The sequence below is a fragment of the Neoarius graeffei genome, chromosome 22 (assembly GCF_027579695.1).
Source record: "Neoarius graeffei isolate fNeoGra1 chromosome 22, fNeoGra1.pri, whole genome shotgun sequence".
NCBI lineage: Eukaryota > Metazoa > Chordata > Actinopteri > Siluriformes > Ariidae > Neoarius > Neoarius graeffei.
Window position 1 is genome coordinate 7,431,604 of NC_083590.1, and position 25,263 is coordinate 7,456,866.

A 25,263-nucleotide genomic window follows, 5' to 3' on the forward strand; every position below is an offset into this window, starting at 1 on the left:
CCTGGTGGACTGGTATTCAGTGGCATATTAACATCAAAGTACACAGACATACTATGACATCCATACAAACATACACACTACCCTATTAAAGTCAAAGTGTATTTTATTGTCAAAAATCTTTGCAACAGGCATTAAGACAGGGGGGGGGGGGGGGGCAGTCCTTAACTCAAACACTGCATTTTGGTCATTTATGGTATTGGAATGTTATTTTACTCACTCACACACACACACACACACACACACACACACACACACACACACACACACACACACCAGCAAAAGTACAACCAATAGACATCTTTCCATATTCATACAGCCATCCATACATCTGTATGTCAATGTACTATAAATCCACACATACATTCAAATTAGACAAATGCAAGGAGATTGTGTGCAGTCAGTAGCAGTGTAGATAGTCATTCAACTACTCTCTCTCTCTGTGTGTGTGTGTGTGTGTGTGTGTGTGTGTGCTGGGGGATGGGATGCATTTGCATAGACTACCTACTGTGTAGTGGGGGATGAGGGTGAGATGCCTTTTAGCTTACCTGCGGTGTGTCTTTGACAAAGCTTCTTTTTGTTGTCTGCCAGCCTTGACGACATATTTGCAGGTTTTCTTGCATATTATACAGATGGCAGGAAGCTCGAGATGGGCAGGCTTGATCTGGAACGAAGTTTCCTTGTCGGAGTTGTGCCAGTCACTGTTGCAGGGATAGCCTCGCTGGTCTGGGGGTCTTGTTTATCATCTCCCCGCTCTTTCTCTCGCACGAGACGCCTTTTTGCTCTTTCAATTTTGTGCTTGTCAATGAACCTCCGGTAACATGTGGGATGGAAAGCCGCGTCTTCGGGAATTTTATCAAAATCCAAGTCAAGACAGTGTTTGTAATGTTCGGATACATCTCTGCACTCACCCCTCAACTCCAGCCACTGCCGAAGGCTGTTTCGGTAAGTATTCCACCGTATGCTGGTGAAATTCTGTGTTTATTCATGCTTCACAGAAGATATGTGCATATAACAAGTCTTACGTGTCAAAGATTTAGTTTTTTCAACAGTTTCGGCCAAGTTTTCTTCTTCTTCGGTACTGCTGGATGATAGCACTGCTACTCTGGTGGCTGCCATGCTGCTTCTGTTTACCTAGCACAGCTGGTAGCTACCAGCTACCCGATTCATCCAGTCTGATGACGTTTCAATCGTGGCACCTCTCACGAGCCAAAGTGTTATTACGCCTGCCGAATATGTACATACGCCTTGGAGATACTAGTTCTTCATTAAATGTTGCGATTTAAGAAATGAGCGTGATTCTGTGACGCGAACTGTTTTGTTGTAATCTTACCACAACTCATTCTTTTTTATGAACTGAAACGTGTGCGGTTCGGAGAGGTCGGAGCGGGATCCCTTTTCGGAAGGACTTTTCGAGGTTCACCTTACGGCCTAGTTCCCACAAGCCATATTTTGAAAAGATACATGCCTGCCCTCGCCATGCTCCCACCCCCAGATCTCCACCCCTCCTCCCCCTCCCCCTGCATCTCCACCCCCCTCCCTACCCATGCCTCCAAACCACATGAACGCGCATTGCCAGTTCCCAAGCATTCATGGTTGTCACGAGGACTGTTTGCATTAACTCAGTGTGTTTCAACCACTGTTAGCGTGGAAGGAGAGATCATCAGGTGTGCCGTGGCGTCTTCTCAGGCAAGACTGAACAACATTGTAGTGAAAGTAACCAACTAACATGATTATCATTTCAAGAAATATTTGTCTGCATACTACATTAGAAGTTGACTTTTCAATTGTTTTCATACTTGTTATACCTAATCTAATTGTAGTAAGACTGATATGTCGGGGGTTCTGTAGCAGTCACCGCCCTAGCCCAACCATTGTTTCTCAAGGGCAGAAATAATAGTTTCTCAAAACACATATCTGTAACTGTGCAACATTATACCCACAAGCAAGCACTATTTTTCAAAGCACTACATTTACTATCGAAGAGCATGTTGCCAAAACCATATTTATGTGAACATAATGGTACTTACAGGTCAGAGCCTGAGAGTGAATCCGAACGAATAGTGGATACGGGAGGAGGAGGTGGTTTCAAAAACCCATGCTTCATTGGTGTCGAACTGGCTTGTGCCATGTCTTCATAACTAAGAAAACAATAAATAAGAGTTATCGTTTGTGCCACATACAGCTAAGCTAACAAATCGTTTGTATGCATGAAATAAATACCATGGAAAAACTACCATCAAGGACGTAATACGACTATACGCGTTAGTATAACAATCCGTGTCAGCTAACTTTGCAAATCATGCTAACTTAGCAAAACCTACATTGTGGTCCGTATCATCAGTTATGCTCTCGCTGCCAGGGTGTACACTTGTTAAAATGACAACACTGTCCTATCTGAAAACGTAATAAATACATATTGTTATCTTACCTATCGAGTAGAAACAGGGCCACCATTGCATCGGTTTGAAGTCCTTTTTGTTGTTTGAGTCGCCGCCAGCGGTCGAACACTGCGCCAATGTTCAATCTGGTCTTGACTCATCCTTTTTCATAAAGTTTCCTGGCAGTTGCCTTTTCGAATACAGATTTTCATTTTCTTTTTTGACCAGTTGTGTGCGTCTGTTCTGCCATAGTGTTATGTAATTATTGTAGGCCAGTATTTAGATAAAATGGGCTAGTATGGTAGGCTATCTATCCGTTGCTTTGAAATGGCTTAGTTCACCTGGAGTGGTCTCTGTGCATACTGTACTCGCAAGGGTAGGGGCGGGGGTGAGGGGTGGGGGGGTTCTGGGGTCACGGGCTTCAGTCTGATTGACGTGTCAGTATCCAATCATTTTGAGGTGGTTACCTTGATAGGATTTGATGGCGTTTTTCCTTTATTTTACACTGTAGACTGGATTAAAATATTTTGGTTTTGGGTCAAACCTTCTATTGTACTGCTTGCAACATGGGTGTGAGGAGCTTTTCAAGCAATATGGTAAAAAATACTCCTGAAAAAAATCTCGTACTCCACCTTTAATGTTTATTGTTAATGATTAATTTAGGCCAATGCTCGATTTTGGTTGTTTAAAATCCCTAAGGGGCGCTGGGTAAACTAGGTCTATGACTTGCCTCAGTTGACCAAAGAGAGCTGTTTTTCCTGATTTCCTTTGCATATTCAAGAACATCATTCTGCTTAGGTGTTTATATTCTCTCCCATCTCTGCTTTCTAGTGGTAGTGAAACTATATAAACATCGGATAAAAACCCGCCGAACTAACGTCAAACCCGCCCAATTTTTGTCAACCAGCCCAAGCCATTTTCGCCCGCAAAGTAGAATTCAAAACCACCCAATCTGGCAACACTGCTCCAAATGGTGCTGTGGTTCCTGTCAGTCACTGTCAAACTGGCAGAACCAGTTTCTCTGTGTGTGATCAGACAAACACCATTTTGTTGCTGTTGGAAAACTAAAGAAAAACTGCAACTCCAGGCAGAAGCGGTGAGATGAATGAAGCCCAGCATGGAGTGCTGAGTAAAAGTAAGTGCTGTGTTGGAGAGAAATGTGGTTGTATTTAACTGAGCTCGTGTAAAAACAGCAGTAAAACTGCGGAACTGAAATCATCTTCCCTGTAAAGCTGCTGTTTATTTTGTCTTTTCTAGGAGTGAAATTAATTCCAGCAGAAGAGATCAGTGTCTGCAGGAATCAGCAGTGAGTCCATGAGCTGTGTGTCCATACACTAATATTCAAAAATGGAGAGCTGTGATCTGGACACAGATAATGTGACCCCACCCTCAGAAAAGCGGTAAACTGCCATGTTCTAATATTTATTCTAATATTTTAGTCATTAACTGTTCTTATCTGAAATATGGAGTGAGTAGATATGAAAAGAATAACTGAACAAAAATTTATCCTCAGAATGAAAAGTTATCAGTCCCCATTTTAAACATTCAGATTCTGTTCACTGTCAGTAAAATGATGTTCTTATAAAATAATAAAGCAGTTAAAGAGTAGGTATGAGACGATACACTAAAGCCACGATACGAGTCGTATCCCAATACAGGCTTCACAGGACCAGACTGATGAGACAGTGTTGACAAATCGCACCACTGCAGTATCAATACAGTAGGAGTGTTCAACTCAGAAAAGAAGAAAAACTGTCTCATGTCCACTCTATAATGTTGAACAGTGAAGTCCAGATGGAGAGATCAGACTCCCCAGAACCCAGCTGTGTCTCCATGAAGAGCGATGCGTCTATGAAGCTTCCTTTGAAATTTAATAGTGGAAACCCCTCACCTGTACACAGGTAACGTCCCATAATTCTCACAGTTAAAGTCACTGCAGAGTGAAAGGCCGTGTTACACATTCCTGTATCCAGGCCAGATCATGAGCAGAGTTTGATATTTATCAGTTTGTTAAACTTTAATTCAGTCCAAATGCTGCTACAGTACCTTCAGTAAACATTTTAGATTAATTAATATCAATAACTGTGCAGGTCAGTGTTTCACAGTGTCAGGATAAGGAAGTAAATTAATCTGGATGTGACAATAAAAGTGAGAGTAATGGTGAACAAAATCATTTAAATAACCAATAAAGACACATTCTTCTGATAGTCAAATTAAGTCAAAATAATGTCAGTTAAAAACTGTACATGGTATATATAAAGGACTGTCTGTAATGTTGAACAGTGAAGTCCAGATAAAGAGATCAGACTCATCAGAACCCAGCTGTGTCTCCATGAAGAGTGATGAGTCTATAGAGCCTCCTTTGAAATTTAACAATGGAAACCCCTCACCTGTACACAGGTAATGTCCCATAATTCTCATATGCCGCTTTTCCACTACAAACGCGGCTGAGCCGTGCCGTTCTGAGTCTGGCTGAGTCGAGCTGAGTGGGGCTGTTGGAGTTGCATTTCGACTACAACCGCGCTGAACCGTGCTGGCTGGAAGTGGGTGGACACATTGGGTGGAGTTAGCGAAAGTGGGTGGACGTCACGTGATGTCGTTAAGCGGCGCAAACAGTGACATCAGTGATCTTTTAAGCAGTAGTCTCACGACCCGGATAGTAAACAATAAACATGGAGGACATGGAGTCGTTAGTGTTGCTGGTCTTGGTGCTGTGGCTTGTTGTCACCGACAACGCCAACAGATACTGGCAAGAGCGTATAGATGAGGCGAGGCGCATAAGGCTTCAGAAATTCTCGTAATTCGTAATTCTCCTTCTTCCGGGTTTGCGGTGTTTACAGATCCCAGCGTGCTCGCGGGGCGTGTGTGGGCATGTGAGGACACTCCTCCTCACCAATCAGTGCACAGGGGAGTGTCTGCTCACGCCCCCAGCCTCACTCAGCTCGGTTTGGCTCGCTTCAGCCCCACTCCAAAACCGTGCGAGCTTTGGGGGCTAAGCAGGGCTGAAGCGAGCTGAGTCGTGCTGTAATGAGGTAGTCGAAACGCGAGCCGTGTCGGGCTGAAGTGAGCTGAAGCGAGCTGAAGTGAGCTGAAAAAGGGTAGTGGAAAAGGGCCAATAGTTGAAGTCACAGTAATGGATGTGCTCCACTGTCATTAGCAGCTATTGTGATTTAGATTATAGTGACTTGGTTTTTAGTGATCCTAAAATGCTTCAGAGGAAATAGTGTAAACATTTCAGGTGAAAATGTCTTAAAGGTAACATCTTAAACGCTAAAGCAAGAAATGCTAACAGAAGCAAAAAGAACTGAAACAGCTGAAATTCTGATCTGTTATCTCATTTGTCTTTCGGTCTCAAACCCAAATATTTTCATTGTTTGGGGGGAAAGCGCTCGCCTTGCTTTTCCAATACTTTTGGAGGGGACTGTGGGAAGAAAATAAAATTCGAAACCTTATTAGAAACCTTGTCTGTGTTGAGGGTGAGGTTGTTGTCCTCACACCGTGACACTATACTGGCCACCTCCCTCCTGTAGGCCATTTTGTCTCCGCCACTGATGCATCCTATCACTGCAGTGTCATCCGTGAACTTCAGGATGATAATGTCCTTGTGGGAGGCGACACAGTCGTGGGTGAACAGGGTGTAGAGGATGGGGCTGAGGACGCATCCCTGTGGGGTGCCAGTGTTTGAGATGATGCTGGTTGAAGTCCTATTACCAATCCTGACAGTCTGGGGCTTGCCAGTCAGGAAGTCGATGAGCCAGTCACAGAGGGTGGGGTGTAAACCAAGTGTGGACTGTTGATGGGTGAGTTTGTGGGGGATGACTGTATTGAAGGCAGAGCTGTAGTCAACAAAGAGCATCCTGATGGAAGTGTCTTTGTTTTCCAGGTGAGAGAGGGCATAATGGAGGGCAGCAAGAATGGCGTCTGAGGTGGACCTGTTTGGCCTGTAGGCATACTGCAGGGGGTCCAGGGTTTCTGGCATACTGCTCTGAATGTGGGCCAGTACCACTCTCTCAAAGAACTTTTGAGATGATTGGAGTGAGTGCTGTCGGTCTGTAATCATTCAGGCAGGTGGTTGGGCTCTTCTTGGGAAGAGGGACGATGGTTGTGGTCTTGAAGCACGAGGGAACGGTGCTCTGGCTGAGGGAAAGGTTGAAGATAGTGTTGAAAACATCAGCCAGCTCATTGGCACATACTCTGAGGGCTTGCCCAGGGATGTTGTCTGGGGTTGATCTTCCTCAGAACTTTGTGTACCTGGCCTGATAAGACTGTTGGTGGGTGGTCCAGGTGTGTGTGTGTGCGCGCACACGCCTCCTCTCTGTGCTGTAGGTGGAGGTCTCAAAGCGGGTGTAGAAAGTGTTGAGGTCATCCGGCAGGCTGTATGTGGAGCTGGTGATGGTCCTTTAGTCTGTTACGTGCTGCAGGCCTTGCCACATCCACCCAGGGTCAGCAGTAGAATAGAAACCGTCCAGCTTCTCTCTGTACTGTCTCTTGGCCGCTGTAATGGCTTTCCTCAGTCCATACTTCACTGCTTTGCACTCCGTCTCATTGCCTGATCTCAATGCAAGAGAGCGAGCACGCGGCATGCGTCGTACCTGACTGTTTACCCAGGGCTTTTGGTTGGGGAACTTCCTGATCTATATGATGGGCACGATGTTGCAGACACATATGCTGAGTATAATATGTGACTGGGTACATCAGCACAGTCCTGTGTACTGACAGAAGAGTCCTCCAAAGTGGCTGCAGCTTTAAACACATCCCAGTCTGTCTGAGCAAAACAGTCCTGAAGGGTGCTCTCAGTCTTTGGGCTCCAGAGTTTGACTTGTTTCGTGACAGGGTTTGTTTGTTTTAGTCTTTGTCTGTAGGCCGAGTACAGGAACAAAGAGAGGTGGTCCGAGTGTTCGAAGTGGGGGTGGGGTGCAGCCCTGTATGCACCACGTATGTTGCTGTAAACATGGTCCAGTGTGTTCTTATCACGGATGGGGATGTCCACATGTTGATAACATTTTAGGGAATACAGTCTGTAAATTGCACTGATTAAAGTCACTGGCGATGATAACAGCGTCAGGATGACCCGTCTCTAACATGCCGATGTCATCGTGGAGTTTGCTGAGTGCTGCTGTGGAGTTAGCTCGCAGGGGGATGTAAACAGTGGCCAAAAGCACAGCAGTGGATTCCGTTGGTAGATAATAGTGGTGGCATTTCAGCAATAACAGCTCCACATCTGGTGAACAGTGCTTATAGACAGTCTGTATATCTCCACACCAAGAGTTGTTAATAAACACACACACACCTCCCCCATTAGCCTTACCGGGGGCTGCGGTCTGGTCTCCCCGGTGTACAGAGTAAGTCTGTAGCTGAATGGCGCATTCTGGGATTTTGTCTGAGAGCCAGGTCTCAGTGAAAATTAGAGCGCAGTGCACTCTTATTTCCCACTAAGCTGTGATTCTGGCTCTTAATTCGTCCAGTTTGTTTTCCAGTGACCGCACATTGGCTAGCAGGAGGCTGGGTAGCGGTGGTCGGCTAGTGCGAGCTTTTAGCCTAGGATGGAGCCCTCCCTTGCCTCGCTTGCGTCACTGTCTCCAGAGCACTCTCCTTGGGGTCAGCATGCTCACTTGGGCCTGGTGCTTCAGGACCTTCCTGGGGCTGGTGGTGGTTGCAGGAGCAAACAAGGAGTTGTAGCTCCGGTGGTATAAAGCCAGTAAATTCCAAATGGCTGTGTGTGTTAACGATGTCCAGCCGTGCCTGTCTGTTATATGTTAGCAGTGCATGACCTATAACAGACAGGCATGTATTTAGTACTGTGTTCTCTAAATAATTATTTACTGACTACATTTATTGCAGTAAAATTCAGGCTAAAGCTGAGACTACAGTATTAAAGGGATGAAAGTTATTGTCTTTAACAGCAACTATTTTTGTTCCCAGTGATTTACAGAAGACAGGAGACAGAATAAAAAATATCATCATAGATGCAAGGTAAGATCAAACCCAACACCATGACTGTGACATTGACGCAATGGTATTATAAACCTCTCTGCTGTTATTATCTACAGGATTAGATTATAGAAAACATAGTCAAATCAGGTAAATCCATAGTGTTAGCATCATAAATAACGGTTATCTGTGGAAACCAGTCAGAAAAACTGTGATGTTAAACTGTAATAATTGGAGCCCAGGTCTCACCATGTCTTCTTATTTCACCCTGTCATACAGACACGCCCCAGAATCTCCTGCTGTAAAGGAATTCCAGAAAAAGTTCAGATTAAATCTGAAGGAGAAGTTTCAGTGTTTAAATGGAGTGATGATAAAGCAGGAAAAGCGAGCACTCCTGAATGAGATCTACACCGAGCTCTACATCACAGAGGGAGACAGTGGAGATGTCAATAAAGAACATGAGATGAGACGGATCGAGGCATCGTCCAGGAGAAAAACAACAGGGGAAACACCAATCAAATGCAGCGACATCTTTAAGCCCTTATCTGAAGAAGACGAACCCATCAGAACTGTAGTGACAAAGGGAGTGGCTGGTATCGGAAAAACAGTCTCTGTGCAGAAGTTCATTGTGGACTGGGCTGAAGGGAAAGCAAATCAGGACGTCCCCCTCATATTTCCACTTCCTTTCAGAGAGCTGAATCTGATGGAGGACCAAGAACGGAGTCTGATGGAGCTCCTTCATGTCTGTTTTAAGGAAACAAAAGAAACAGAAATGTCCAGGTTGGAAAAGGCTCTGTTCGTTTTTGATGGATTGGACGAGTGTCATTTCCCTCTGGATTTCCGGAACACAGTGACAGTGTGTGATGTAACTGAATCAGCATCAGTGCGTGTGCTGCTGATAAACCTGATCAAAGGGAATCTGCTTCCCTCTGCTCTCATCTGGATCACCTCCCGACCAGCAGCAGCTGATCAAATCCCCTCCGAGTACGTCCATCGAGTCACAGAGGTACGAGGGTTCAGTGACCCACAGAAGGAGGAGTATTTCAGGAAGAGGGTCAGTGATCAGAGCCTGGCCGAGAACATCATCACACACCTGAAGTCATTAAGAAGCCTCTACATCATGTGTCACATCCCAGTCTTCTGCTGGATTTCAGCCGCTGTTCTAGAGAGAATGTTGGGTGAAGCAGAGAGTGGAGAGATCCCCAAGACTCTGACTCAAATGTACACACACTTCCTCATCATTCAGACAAATGTCATCAGAGAAAAATACTCAAAGAAGCAGGAGAGTGATGAAGAAATGCTGCTCAAACTGGGAAAACTGGCTTTTGAGCAGCTGGAGAAAGGCAATCTGATCTTCTATGAGGAAGACCTGAGAGAGTGTGGCATTGATGTGACAGAAGCAGCAGTGTTCTCAGGCGTGTGTACGCAGATCTTCAGAGAGGAGGTTGGACTTCACCAGAGTAAAGTGTACTGCTTTGTTCATCTGAGCGTTCAGGAGCATCTCGCAGCTCTGTATGTGCATCTGACCTTCATGAAGGAAAAGAGAAATGTTCTTGATCAGAGTCGGTCCTTTAAGACAATTTCAGATGTACACAGGCGTGCTGTAGATCAGACCTTAAAAAGTCGGACTGGACATCTGGATCTGTTCCTCCGCTTTCTTCTGGGTCTCTCACTGGAGTCCAATCAGAAACTCTTACATGCCTTCGTAACACAGAGAGGAAGTAGCTCCCAGAGCAAAGAGGAAACAGTTCAGTACATTAAGAAGAAGATCAGTAGAGATGATCTTCCTGCAGAAAAATCCATCAATATGTTCTGCTGTCTGAATGAACTGGGTGATGATTCCCTCGTGGAGGAAATCCAACGCTACTTGAAATCTGGGAAACAAAGTGAACTCTCTCCTTCACAGTGGTCTGCTCTGGCGTTTGTGTTACTGACTTCAGCACAGGAGCTGGAGGAGTTTGATCTGAGTGAATATACCAGGACAGAAGAGATACCAGGTTGGGTCCTTGTGAGGGTGATGCCTGTGATTGCAGCATCCAGAAAAGCCGTGTAAGTAAAGCTGAATAGAACTGTTCTACTGTTCCCCTGTCCGAGAAACTGAAAGCACTTTGACAGAAACACACTTTGGGATGTTTTGAGTTTCAGGTGATACAGTGTGTGTGAATACAAATAGATCAGGAGATAAATGAGGGGAAAACAGTTGCATGTAGAATTGAATAAAACTGAAGTTTGGCTATTAAATAAGTGGAAACCAGTTGATGTCATTTAAGGAGAAAAACGTTTACGTCTTATGTTCTGCCATTTTGTTCCAAGAAGCTGTGAGCTGAAGATGGAAGTAATGGCTAGCTATTTTATGTTGCGTGTTTCTTCCATGTTTCAGTGATGACGTGTGCAGCAGAAAACTCAAATCCGAACAACTCCAACTGTGAATTACTGTTACAGCATTTCAGTGTATTGTTGACTTGGAGTTTGTACTTTGGACAAGATTTGAGGACCAGTTTGATCATTTGTGTGAGTTTATGATGTTTTATTTTATTTCCTTCAGGATCAGGTGTGATACAATTGAAAGGAGAAGCGCTGAAGCTCTGGTCTCAGTGCTCAACTCAGAAACCTCCAGTCTGAGAGAACTGCATCTGACTGTGAAGAGACTGGATCTGTCTCGGAATAAACTAAAAGACTCAGGAGTGAAGCGTCTCTGTGCTGTACTGGAGAATCCTCACTGTAAAGTGGAGAAACTGGAGTAAGATCATCTCTCTGTTCTGTTCATTATTGATTTTCAGTTGGAGTTTCCTGTAATGATACAACATGCAGAACAAATATATCCCTCATTAACTTCATCACTTCTGCATTAAAGTGCTGATGACACGTTTTTGACATCTTTGGCGATGTTTTATAACATAAAAAGTAATTCCCGATGATCCATATATTAATTCACGAAGGTGCCTATTTTACAAGTTATGATGATAAACGCGGCTATTTGGGCAAATTTGACGGGGCTGCAGCACCCAGGAGACGAATGAGGAGGAGGAGCTATATGACGTCAGCGAAAGAACCTTCCTCCTCACTTACCAGTTTGTTGTTGATGTGACAGGTGTTCAGTTTATCATTATTAGTATTTTTATTATACATTATTATACATATATATATATATATATATATATATATATATATATATATATATATATATATATATATATTTATTATGCCTTCGCGTTGTGTTGCCGGCTTTTGCTCCAAAACCCACAAGGATGGGGTAAGTTTATTCAAGTTTCCCAGAGATCCCGAGCTGCATGCGAAGTGGGTGAAGCAAGTCAGGCGCACTCGTGACAAGTGGGAGCCCTCACCAACATCCGTCCTGTGCTCTGAACACTTCGATTTGGATTGTTTTGACACCCTTCCCAGCTTAAAAGAATCTCTTGGGTGTTCAGTTCAGCACAAACATGTGTTACTACCATCAGCAGTGCCTACACAGTGTTGCCAGATTGGGAGGTTTCCCGTCCAGTTGGGCGGTTTCAAGTGCATTTTGGTGGGTTTTGAAAATATTTTGGGCTGGAAAACGTCAGCAGTATCTGTTGCCAGTATCTGCTGAAGTTTTCCAGCCCAAAATATGTTCAAAACCCACCAAAATGCACTTGAAACCGCCCAACTGGGCAGGATTCCTCCCAATCTGGCAACACTGCCAGTATTCCGGAGGGGGTCTACTAGTAGCTATGCCGGATCCAAAGACAGTCCTCCTGTCAGAACATGTGTTGTGAAATGACATAAGATAAAGGTACGTAGAGCTATAGATTCTACATGATAATCATAAATGTAATCATAAAGTCAGCGTGATATCAGTCATGTATTTGCTTGTGAAAGCTTGCGGCTTTCATGTAACTGCCACCTAGCAACGAGAGGCAAAGGGTAAAGAGGGTAGACTATCATATATTCTATTCGGAAGAGATCAACACAATTCTAGACTCCCAGAAGAGGAAGAGCTAGCACTAGAGAGTTCACCGGCATTTTCATGCGCCATTTCCATTGAGTAGAACCAGAGTAGAACAGCCAGTGAACCGCAGCATGTTCTCCCGCTGACGTCACAACATGGCCGCGAGCCACGGACCCAGTTTTCTTGCGCTGTGCAATTAAAAGTTGGATATTTGCGTAACAACAGCTTCTTTTCATGTAATTATTACAGAAATCTAACATGTTTGCCATGTTGTATAGTTTATTTAAGAAATTGCATAGAGTCATGTTCGTGTCATCAGCCCTTTAAAGCACTAATTAAACACACTGAGAATTTCATACATGGGGATGAAAATACAGTTAAACACATGAGTCAGGTTTTTTTTTTTTTAGTAAGTCAGGAATACCTTTACACCTCTTGTACACTTAATGTCAGGAATTCTCAATAACAGCAGCAATAATTGGTCAGAGTTAATAATATCTTGTGATTTGGACAAGAGAAAGGAAACAGTCCAACATCAGACTCATCATCTTTAAAGTCAGTATTAAACCAAGATGGAAATCTGTTGATGAAGTGTGTGTCATTGTGTCTCTGCAGGTTGTCGCGTTGTGGTGTCTCAGATGAAGGCTGTGCTGCTCTGAGTTCAGCTCTGAGATCAAACCCCTCACACCTGAGAGACCTGAATCTGTCTGAGAATAATCTGGGAGACTCAGGAGTGAAGCATCTCTGTGCTGGACTGGAGAATCCTCACTGTAAACTGGGGTAAGATCTTCTCTCTGAGAGTCACATGACCTGCTCCTCAGTAAGACACATTCTCTAATAGTGAGACTGAAGCAGAGGTTTTAGCTTCATCATCAGTGTCCTGAGGAGGAAGATTGTTTCTGTTCACTGCACACTGATGATTTGTCAGAGTCTTTGGGTCAGATGGACGTAAGTCAAGTCAAGTTTATTTGTATAGTGCTTTTAACAATAAACATTGTTGCAAAGCAGCTTTACAGAATTTGAATGACTTAAAACATAAGCTAATTTTATCCGTAATCTATCCCCAATGATGAAGCGACGGTGGCAAGGAAAAACTCCCTCAGACGACATGAAGAAGAAACCTCGAGAGGAACCAGACTCAAAAGGGAACCCATCCTCATTTGGGCAACAACAGACAATATGACTATAATATTAACAGTTTTAACATGAAGTAAGTTTTGTTGATGTTATAAACTCTTCATTGATGGAAACTTGAGTGCAAAGCTATTCATGACAACTGCAGTCCTAAAGTTAGCAAGTCAACTGTAGTCCTCAGCCACAAAAGCATTACTGTAAGAGTCCAGAGCATCTTCCAAGTGTGACTTTCAACTGTCCATATGAGGCCGTCCTCCACAGGAGCGATGTGATGAGAGTCCAGCCAGACACAGGGCACCAGGATGGATCAGGCAGGTCTGAGGAGCAGAAGAGGTTCAGCATCTTGATCTCAGGACCAACATGTAACTCAGAGGGACAGACTGGGGCGGGGGGGAAGAGAGAGAAAACACAGGTTGTTAGGTATGCCCAACGTCACCTGAATAAGTAGGAACAGTATACATATTGCACTGAGTACCAGCAGGGACTCTGGCAAAACTATGACAGCATAACTAAAAAGGGAGAGCCAGAAGGTAACACAGGCATGAGGGGGGCCCCGGGACATAAAGCAGCAGCCACTACACCATCAACAAAATCGAGTGAGCAAGCGAGTGGAGACTGACAGCATCCATACATTCCAGTTTACCAAAACACTCTGTCTGAGGACCCTCCAGATCTACACCTTTACCTCATAAACACCATTAACACAAGGCTTGACTAAACAGATACGTTTTCAGCCGAGACTTAAACACTGAGACTGTATCTGATTTCTGAACACTACTTGGAAGGCTGTTCCATAACTGTGGGGCTTTGTAAGAAAAGGCTCTGCCCCCTGATGTAGCCTTCACTATACGAGGTACCAGCAGATAGATGGCACCTTTTGATCTAAGTAGGCGTGGCGGGTCATAGAGGACCAGAAGTTCACTCAGGTACTGTGGTGCGAGACCATTCAGTGCTTTAAAGGTCAATAGTAGTATTTTTATAAACCAATACGAAATTTGATTGGGAGCCACTGCCGTGTGGATAAGACAGGGGTGATGTGGTCATATTTTCTAGTTCTAGTAAGGACTCTTGCTGCTGCATTTTGAACTAACTGGAGCTTGTTTATGCACTTATTGGAACATCCAGACAGTAAGGCATTACAATAATCCAACCTGGAGGGAACAAAAGCATGAACTAGTTTTTCCGCATCATGTAGTGACATTAAATTTCTTATCTTAGCAATATTTCTGAGATGAAAGAAAGCTATCTGGGTAATGTTATCAATCTGAATTTCGAATGAAGGACTGGGGTCAATAATCACTCCGAGGTCTTTTACTGCTGCACGTGAAGAAACAGAAAGACCATCCAGAGTTACTGTGGAATCAGAATACTTACTTCTAGCTGCATGTGGTCCGAGTACAAGTACTTCAGTCTTGTCAGAATTAAGCAGAAGGAAGTTAATAAGCATCTCGTGTCTAATATCCTTCACACATTCCTCAATTCTATTAAGCTGGTGTCTCTCATCAGGTTTTGCAGAAACATACAACTGTGTGTCATCAGCATAACAGTGGAAACTAATACCGCGTTTATTAATAATATCACCCAGAGGTAACATATATAAAGAAAAAAGCAGTGGACCCAAGACAGAACCTTGTGGAACACCAAACTTTACCTCAGTACGTCTAGAAATATCACCATTTATATCAACACACTGATAGCAATCAGTTAAATAAGAGCTGAGCCAGGAGAGAGACGTTCCCTTAACTCCCACAACATTTTCTAGTCTATCCAGAAGAATGGAATGATCAATGGTATCAAATGCTGCACTAAGGTCAAGCAACACAAGCAGCGAGACACAGCCCTGATCAGACGCCAACAGTAGGTCATTTACTACTTTAACCAGTGCTGTCTCTGTGCTATGATGAGGTCTAAATCCTGACTGATACATTTCATGGATGTTATTCCTATGTAAATATGAGCATAACTGCTGTGCCACAGCTTTTTCAAGGATCTTGGAGATAAAGGGGAGGTTTGATATTGGCCGATAATTGAACAGCTGACAGGGATCAAGGTCAGGTTTTTTAATCAGGGGTTTGATAACTGCTAGTTTAAAGGATTTGGGTACATATCCAATCGTAAGAGAATATTATTTTTAGAAGCGGTTCAGTTACTTCAGGTATTATCTGTTTGAATAGATGTGTAGGTAAGGGATCTAGTACACAAGTTGAGGCTTTTGATGCGGAGATTAATGAAAGTAATTCAGTTTCGCTAAGGAGAGTAAAACATTCTAATTGCTGATCTGATAGTTATATAGTTAACTACAGGGTCACTTACATTGTCTGACCTTAAATTAGTAGTTTGAATTTTTTGTCGGATATTCTCAATTTTGTCATTAAAATATTCATGAAGTCATTGCTACTACATAGTGTAGGTGTGCATGTGTCTATAGTGGACTTATTCCTGGTTAATTTTGCTACAGTATTAAATAGGAATCTAGGATTATTTTTGTTATCTTCTATTAGGGAGGAGAGATATGTTGATCTCGCAGCACTAAGAGCTTTTCTTTACTTCAGGAAGCTCTCCTTCCATGCTAATTTGAATGCTATCAATTTTGTTTGATGCCATTTATGTTCCAATTTTCGAGTGGTCTGTTTTAATGTGTGAGTGTCATCATTATACCAGGGAGCTAATTTTTTGTCTCTGACCATTTTCCTTTTAAGAGGAGCTACATTATCTAAAGTATGGCGGAACGTTGACTCTAAGCATTCAGTTGCCTGATCAAGTTCTGCAGGGGCTGACAGTGACCCAATCAAAGCTGATAACTCTGGGAGATCATTTATAAAGCTCTGTGCAGTAGTTGACATGAATGTACGTTTAATACAGTCACGTGGTGAGGTGCATATATTATTACTCAGACATAGTTTGAATGAGATGAGATAATGATCTGAGATAACTTCAGACTGTGGAAGTGTGACTATATTTTCTACGTTTAACCCAAATGTTAGTATTAGATCGAGGGTGTGACCACCATTATGGGTCGGTCCTATGACATTCTGATTAATCCCTACTGAATCTAAAATGGACACAAACGCTGTTTTCAAAGGATCTTCTGGGTTATCGAAGTGAATATTAAAATCTCAGACAACTAAAGCTTTGTCTAAGGAAATAACCAGATCTGAGATAAAATCTGCAAATTCAGAAAGAAACTCAGAATATGGCCCCGGGGGCCTGTAAATAATAAGTAACGGAGTTAACTGGATAGCCCAGTTTTTGGAGGCTACATACATTATATGAGTGTGAAGAACTTCAAATGTATTAAATTTATAACCAGGTTTGTGTGTTACACCTAGATAATCATTATAAATAACCGCAACGCCTCCTCCTCTGCCAGTTTGACGAGGCTGGTGTATATAACTGTATCCAGGAGGACTCGCTTCATTTAATGCTATATATTCATTTGGCTTAATCCATGTTTCAGTTAAACAAAGTACATTAAACTCCTGATCCATCATGAGTTCATTAACCATTCGCGCTTTAGATGTAAGAGATATCATATTTAATAGCCCCACCTTTAGATGAAAGGTGCTGGCAGCAGCTGTACAGCCAGTATGATCGAATTTTATATTGATTAGGTTACTGGAACAAACTCTCTGAATATTTCTACCTTTTTGTTGAGCTCGGGGAACAGACACAGTCTCGATGTAGTGGACCCTGAGTGACGACTCTGCAGCTAGCAGACAGTCAGTTTAGCCTGTTCGTCTGCTCCCTGGCCTTGGCTCTGGATTGTCAGGAATTAACTAGGCCTGTTCTGAGACTATCCGTAGGCTGACACTTGCACGACTTTTGGCCACGATTTTGTCGTGGCAAGTCGTGCCATTTTGGGGCATGAACTGGGAGGCTCCCGCACTGTTCACGACTAGTTCACGCATAGTTCACGACGAGTTCACGAATGCATGCCCGTCCACATTCACGAACTGGCACGACGAGTTCACGCATAGTTTGCGCATAGTTTACGCACTTCCCACATTGGCACGACGAGTTTGCGAAATTCGGACGGTGTCGTGCCGACTTGGGCACGCCTGTGTCATGCACAACCTCATCCTCATCAGATACCCACAAGCAATTTCAGAAGTGGACCGCGAAGATCCGGACACACATGATCTGATCCCTGGTGGATGGAGGACTGACCGACACCTGCAGGGGCTGCTGCCTCTAACCGGCCATCATACCCAGAAGGATGCAAAGGATCAGCGAGACTACCTGTCACATTACTACATGTCCCCTGCTGGTGCTGTCCCTTGGCAAGAAAGAATGGTAGTAGCTTCATGAGCTGCATCCACAGTTGTTCCATTTTTGAAATAAAAGAAACGAAACTCCCCCCCCCAAAAAAAGTCATGAAGGAATAGAAAATAAAAGACATTAAAGAAAAAGCAAGAAAAAAAATTGCGAATGGCGAGAAGTGTCCGGGAAGCCGTATATATACACCCCCGCACCGACGCGAGTGCCACTGTCGTGCAGTAGTCGTGAACTGCTCGTGAACTCGTCATGAACTGCTCGTGCCATGCGCAAACTGTTCGTGAAGTGCGTAAACTAGTCGTGAACTGCTTGTGCCATCAATGCGTGACCGTGTCAGTGGGAAGGCATGGCCACGCTGCAACGTGCACCAATTCGTGAACATGTCGTGAACTCGATGTGAGCTGTTCGTGAACTATTCATGGCAGTTCGTGACAGTTGTGGCATGGCGCGCACTTCCACGCACTGGCACGCATCCTCCCGCATCGTCCCGACGAGTTCACGACGAGATCACGAACAGTTTGCGCATAGTTCACGACCCGGTCGCGAAATTTTGTCGTGACCAAAATTTTGAACATTTCAAAATTCTCGTCCTGACATGGCACGCAGTCACGATGGGTTTACGCACACTTCACGCCAGTTTACGACTAGTTTGTGCACTGGCACGACTCAAGTCGTGCCAATGCGTGCCACGGAATCGTGCAAGTGTCAGCCTAGCCTATGACCTATGCTGTAGGAAATGACAGCAGCACCTTCCTGAGTGGGATGGATACCGTCCCGCCCCAACAGGCCAGCAGTGCCCTCAAAATTAGCCCAATTATCTATAAAGCCCACACTGTTTTCAGAGCACCACCTGGACAACCAGCAGTTCAGCAACCATAACCTGCTGTAAGCTACATTGCCATGCCGCATTGGGATGGGGCCAGAGCATACTACAGCATCGGACATCGCCTTCACTAATTTAAACACCTCTACAACATTACTCTGAGTAACCTCAGACTGATGAAGGTGTATATCATTGGCTCCTGCATGGATAACTATCTTTGAGAACCTGTGCTTGCCTAGGACCCTAAGATTACCTGCTATGTCCAGCACCCTGGCTCCCACTATACACCTGACTAAAGCTGCTGGTGCCCCTAAAGGCTGAGCTAATTTCACGTGCCGTATGATCGAGTCCCCTATAACCAGAGCTCTTTCAGGTTTCTCAGCGGGTGCGTCACTAAGGAGAGCAAACCTGTTTGACACGTGACGTGGAGAGGAGTGGTGCTCCCGTGGCCGAGCCTCAGCGGTAGCTTTGGCTCTACGCTTATGCTGCCAAGCCATCACCCGTTCGCCCCGCTGTAAGGGCTCTAATGCTGGAGTTGGGGGATTACTAACTCCACCTAGGGCATCCAGACTTTCCCCTACAGAAACTACACTGTTCTCATTCTCACTGGCCTTCTCTAAAGCCTGGATACGCGCTTCTAGCACTGTAATACAGCCATCGTTGGACGTGTGTCAGAGGGGGACGATCTGGAGTACAGAGAGGTCATCACCAACTTTGTTGCCTGGTGCAAATTGAACCACCTGCGCATCAACGCCAGCAAGACAAAGGAGGTGGTGATCGATTTCAGAAGGATGGTTCCTCAAATTGCACCAGTGAACATCCAGGGTTTGGACATTGAGATCGTGGAGGAGTACAAATACCTGGGTGTTCACCTCAACAACAAACTGGACTGGACTAACAACACAGATGTCCTGTACAAGAAGGGCCAAAGTCATCTCCACCGCTTGAGAAGACTGAGGTCTTTTGGTGTGTGCAGGACACTGCTTAGGACTTTTTATGACTCTGTGGTAGCATCAGCGATTTTCTACGCTGTGGTCTGCTGGGGCTGTGGAAGTTCAGAAAGGGACAGAAAGAAACTTAATAAACTGGTCAGAAGGGCTGGCTCAGTCTTGAACTGTCCTCTGGACTCCACTGAAGTTGTGGGTGAGAGGAAGATGTTAGCCAAGCTGACCTCAATCATGGATAACCCCTCTCACCCCCTACATGAGGCTGTGGGGGCTTTAAGTAGCTCTTTTAGTAGTAGATTGCTACGCCCACGGTGTAAGAAGGAGAGATACCGCAGGTCATTTATACCCGCTGCTGTCAGACTGTATAACACCCACAACTTGTAATGTAGCACCAATAAGGCTGGGCAGACACTGTGCGATTTTTTCAATCGCGGTATTTAGCTGCTGCTCACACTGTATGAGTGAATTGCAGGGGTAAACAGCACGCAGCTTACGATTCCTGTTCTCACACTATACGATCCGATGCTCGGATGCGATCTGACTCTTCACACTGTACTTCCATACTTCCAGATTCTTGTATCCGGAACTGCAACGTGAAGAAGAGGAGACCGGAAGTGCTGCTCAGTGTTTGTTTTCTCTTCCGTATCTGTGTTCGCGCATGTGTAGTGTGACAGCTTGAGGTAAATCGGCTCGTGACACTGCTTCAACAGTGCGATAGCCTCACGATGGGCGACCAGGATTTCAAACATGTTTGATTTTCATCCGATCGATCGGGAGGAGGTCATGAGGTGTTAATCGCTTGTCGTTACCCCATGTATACTACATGATCCGAGACGCACGATTGAGCCAAAAATCGGCCCGATCTCCAAAATAGTCGCACGAGTGAAAATCGTGTCAAAATCGGGCCAAAAATCGCACAGTGTATGCCCAGCCTAACCTGTTTGCTGTTATATTTGCACTACTTCACCACTACTACCTCTGCCATCTCTCATAAATGCAATTATGTGCAATAATATAGGCCTTAAACTATTTTTATGCATATATATATATATATATATATATATATATATATATATATATATATATATATATATATTATTTATGTGTGTGTGTGTGTGTATATATACAGAGTCTACCTGTAATGTGCAATTTTTCTGAGTCTCTCAATAAGGCAATTTTTCTATACTTTTTCACGGTAGATAATGCAAATAGCCCTCTGTATTTAATCCTTCATTTGTCTAATTTTTATTTCAGTTTTATTTGTTATATGTTTGACATTTTCTTGCTACTGTAACACGTGAATTTCCCCGATGTGAGATGAATAAAGTGAATCTAATCTAATCTAATCTTCTTCATCAGAGAGCTAACTAATCTGCACTTATCACAAATAAAGCTATCGCTAGCGATGGAAGAAAAATGACTAAACATCCTGCACTCAGCACACTGAACAGGCTGAAGGTGTGCCATGATGAAAGGATTCACGTACCTTAATCAAAGATCTGTTGATATTAAAGCAGATCCGATGTGGATGGTCTCCGCTTGTGGTCTTTACGCAGGAGGAGGGGAAAAAAAGCTTCCGGTCTTGGGGTTCTTCCAAAAAAAAGAGAGGTGGAAAAAGGAAAGTGAAAGTACAATAAAAAAATGACGAGGTTACTGTAAAATTGTTTGTAGAAAAAATAAAGATTAGTGATTAACGCCAACACTTGTGGAAAAAAGACTCATCGCAAACAACTCAGGAACCAGGAAGTGCGTAGCACAGAATGTGCAACCCCAACCTCATGTATGTGAGAAGCTGCAGCACAAAACGGGACTTGATCCAACGGCAATGTGTCTGAACTCACTCAGTGCGTTTACATGCACATAGAGAAAATCGAATTTCTGCCGTTGCTCGACTGAAATCGAAGTTCTAAATGGCATGGAAACACCTTAGCTAGGCTGAAATTGAACCAAACTTGATTTCTCGTAATCGAGCTACACGACCTAGATTATGCGATTTTTGCCGAGCTACTTAGTGCATGTATACCCTATCGAGCTACGTAGTCGAGCTACTTACTTCAGCACTGCCCCTTCCGGAAGTGACGAGTGACAAGACCACAAGCGGGAAACACAACAGCCTTGGTCGGCATGACAACAAATAGCGAGCAGCAGAAGACGTCAGGAGGAAGAGAAAATGGCAAGCAGAAGCGTGCACTTCTGGAGCAATGAGAAAACAGAGTTCATGCTCATTCAGCTTCATGCTCGTCAGCTCATTCTTCTTGTGAATACGGAACTGATAACTTTGTTTATACTCTTGAATAGCTCTTCTTCATGATGACAACCGGAAGTGTACCAACACGATGGGGCGTGTAGCGCCACCTGTGGCTTGGGTGCACAATGTACCTCACACAATAGCTCGATTTCCTTGTGTGCATGTAGGATTGGATTTCTCTGGCACCCCTGCTGGGACCCTTAGCTCGATTACCGACAGCAGCTCGATTTGGATGTGCATGTAAACATACTGACTGTGAAATTTACTACAACACTAACAAATCCCACAAACTGCACCTGAGACTCAAACTAACTGCCTTCTGTGTGAGCAGCAGTCAGTACATTTACATGCACATCCAAATCGAGCTGCTGTTGGTAATCGAGCAAAGGATCCCAGCAGGGGTGCCAGAGAAATCCAATCCTACATGCACACAAGGAAATCGAGCTATTGTGTGAGGTACATTGTGCACCCGAGCCACAGGTGGCGCTACATGCCCCATCGTGTTGGTACACTTCCGGTTGTCGTCATGAAGAAGAGCTATTCAAGAGTATAAACAAAGTTATCAGTTCCGTGTTCACAATAAGAATGAGCTGATGAGCATGAACTCTGTCTCCTCATTGCTCCAGAAGTACATGCTTCTGCTCGCCATTTTCTCTTCCTCCTGACCTCTTCTGCTGCTCGCTACTTGTTGTCATGCCGACCGAGGCTGTTGTGTTTCCCGCTTGTGGTCTCGTCACTCCCGGAAGGGGCAGTGCTGAAGTAAGTAGCTCGACTACGTAGCTCGATAGGGTTTACATGCACTAAGTAGCTCGGCAAAAACGCATAATCTAGGTCGTGTAGCTCGATTACGAGAAATCAAGTTCGGTTCAATTTCAGCCTAGCTAAGGTGTTTCCATGCCATTTAGAACTTCGATTTCAGTCAAGCAACGGCAGAAATTCGATTTTCTCTATGTGCATGTAAACGCACTGAGTGACATGGTGGAAATGATCTCAGGAATATAGAATTTGAAACGAAAATGAGACGTTAATGCCAGAGAACTGATGGGGTAAAAGAAATTAAATAGTTAAAATTGACTTTAATATAAAAAGGAGTAGAACCATGACAACATCCTTCTACTGACTTTGAATTATTCAAATATAGTAATAAATATTGCTATAAGCGGTGGTCATCAGGGTCCAAGCAGCTTTACAGAAGTCACAAACAATAGTGGAATTAGAAGTGGTTCAGTGTCTTCAACAGCGTAAATGGCCAAGTGCAGCCACGCACACTTTTAAATTTCAGGCTTAAAGTCAAACAAAACCCAGGGATGATGTGCTTCTGCAAGTTCAAATGAAAACTAAAACTTAACAATTTATGCTTTTTAAAAGTAATGATATTGCTTAAAATAGTCTTTGTGAGGTGCAGCCATTTGCGCTGAAACCGGATATCCGCCTGTAACGTTAACAAACACACACAAATGACGCTTCCCTTCGTTACGCAGAGACATCAAAAAGGCTTCTTATTACATTTTTAAAAATCGCCAGGTGCTGGAGTGCAGTGTATGTGTGTGCGCGCATTTTCACTACTTCAGATGGGTTAAATACAGAGAATGAATTTCACTGTGCTCTAATGGATATGTGACAAAGGCTTCTAATTCTAAAAATCTCATCAGAAATTTTCTGTAACCATGTCATTTTTACTGGCAACAAAATCTGCAAATCAACAGGTGTCACTTTTTATGAAGTTTAAATTTCACTCGTGGATAACGCATACACATTACTGACACAGATACTAGTAAACAATCCTGTTGTCCTAGCAATGTGATTATGTTTGTCTAAAAAGATCACTTTTCTCAGTGAATTAAAAATAATAATCATAAAAGCATGTCACAAGTGTTGTTCTCACGCTATCTTGAGAACGAATGGCTGAATATTTGTAAGATTTATATGGAACTAGAAAAGCACTCGGAGAGCGCAGACCTCTGCCAAGAATCGTTTAAAAAAAATCTGGGATCCAGAAGGTGATCCGGATCACCGCCAAAATTTACTGGATTGTTACTTGTGCCCAGTCACACCTCTGGAAAAAATTTCAGAGCAATCTGTTCATAACTTTCTCTGTAATGCTGCTAATAGATAAACCAACAAACAAACAAACCAACGCTAGCGAAAACATAACCTCCTTGGCGGAGGTAATGATCTTTGTTTACTTCCTTGTTTCTTCAATAATATAAATCTATAGTGTTCTATAAATGCACTGTGTAGACGATGGAGAAACAAGTTTATTGCTCCTGTGTAGTGCACTATAAGTCTAGTAGAGACCCATCTGAGATTCAGTCTCTCCCTCTCTCTCTCTCTGATTAAAGTTCATGGTCTCTCTGCTGTTCTCTGTTCAGCTTCAGCTGCTGATGTTAGGACTAGGACTGTTTTGGCCTCTAGAGGCCGCTGTTATTTCCTTTTCATGTCGTGTTTATTTTGGCCTCTAGAGGCCGCCACTGTTCCTGTGTTTTGTGTTTGTGTTAATTGCCTAATTATCTTCACCTGTGTCCTTAATTAGTTTGTCTATTTATACCCCTGAGTTCAGTCCTCTTGTCACGGAGTCTTTGTGCTGTTATGTTTATCTCCAGTTTCCTTTGTACTGTGTTTTTTGATCTTCTTAGCTTTTGTATTTTTGCACTTTGCTTTTCTTTTGGATTATACTCTTTGGTTTTTTTTTTTGTCTTTTGTTTTGCCCTGTATATAGTGTATATAGTTTAAATAAACCTTTTGATTCTTTTTCTACTTCCGCCTCACGCCTCTGCATTTGAGTCATCCCCCTGGTGGCCTAGTGGGGGTTTGCTGGATTATCACACCAACGAACCAGGTTCGAATCCCAGCAAAACCCTAACAGAAAGACTCCGTCATGACCGACTCAGCAGAGGCTGCTTCAACTGTCTACCCGGCCAACCTTCAGGGAATTATGGCAGCTTTGACACGCTTTGGAGCGACCATGGACGCTCATGGACGTACGCTCACCAGCCAACGTGAGGCCCTCGCTCGCCACGAGGAACTGCTTCAGCAAATTGGGAAAACCTTGGCACAGCTGACATCTCTGCCTGCATCTCCTGCTCCTGATCCAGTTCCTGCTCCTGATCCAGCTCCCACTCCTGCTCCAGTGCCTCCTGCAATGCTGCCTTCTTCACCTCGCGAACCCAGCCTTCCTGCACCACAGAGGTATGACGGCAAGCACAGTGAGTGCCGAGAGTTCCTTACCCAGTGTCAACTCACCTTTGAGCTTCAGCCTACCACCTACACTACAGATCGCCGCAAGATTGCCTTTGTGATCACCTTATTAGCTGGTAAGGCGCGAGCCTGGGCTACTGCTATCTGGCAAAGACAGGGACCTGAGTGCTTTGATTTCCAGCTGTTTTCTGAAGAGATGCTTCGGGTCTTCGATCAGGCAGACATCAGTACCGACGCAGCCCGAAAGCTCATGTCCATCCGGCAAGGAGGAAGCGTCGCAGATTACGCCATCTCGTTCCGAACACTCGCAGCAGTAAGTGGATGGAACGAGACTGCCCTGGTGTCAGCCTTCCACCATGGTCTGTCTGACCCCATCAAGGACAGTCTGGCCTCTATTGGAT

General features: G+C 44.0%; 1 protein-coding gene and 1 long non-coding RNA gene across 7 annotated transcripts in view; both read left to right on the forward strand.

Annotated features, from left to right (window-relative positions):
• The window catches only part of LOC132870601 (uncharacterized), a 315,561-nt gene that overhangs the window by 25,312 nt on the left and 264,986 nt on the right, over nt 1–25,263 (forward strand). The window lies entirely within an intron of this gene.
• The window catches only part of LOC132870597 (NACHT, LRR and PYD domains-containing protein 12-like), a 136,739-nt gene continuing 114,876 nt past the window's right edge, over nt 3,401–25,263 (forward strand). For 2 of the 5 annotated variants that reach the window (XM_060904295.1, XM_060904300.1), the window contains exons 1-8: nt 3,401–3,513; nt 3,636–3,778; nt 4,163–4,279; nt 4,662–4,778; nt 8,301–8,351; nt 8,589–10,358; nt 10,855–11,049; nt 12,853–13,017. In XM_060904295.1, coding sequence (XP_060760278.1) covers nt 3,726–3,778; nt 4,163–4,279; nt 4,662–4,778; nt 8,301–8,351; nt 8,589–10,358; nt 10,855–11,049; nt 12,853–13,017 — 2,468 coding nt within the window. In that variant the 5' untranslated portion in view covers nt 3,401–3,513; nt 3,636–3,725. Of the gene's footprint in view, nt 3,514–3,635; nt 3,779–4,036; nt 4,280–4,661; nt 4,779–8,300; nt 8,352–8,588; nt 10,359–10,854; nt 11,050–12,852; nt 13,018–25,263 lie in introns of those variants that run through there. The other 3 variants (XM_060904297.1, XM_060904296.1, XM_060904298.1) reach the window with 3 other exon arrangements.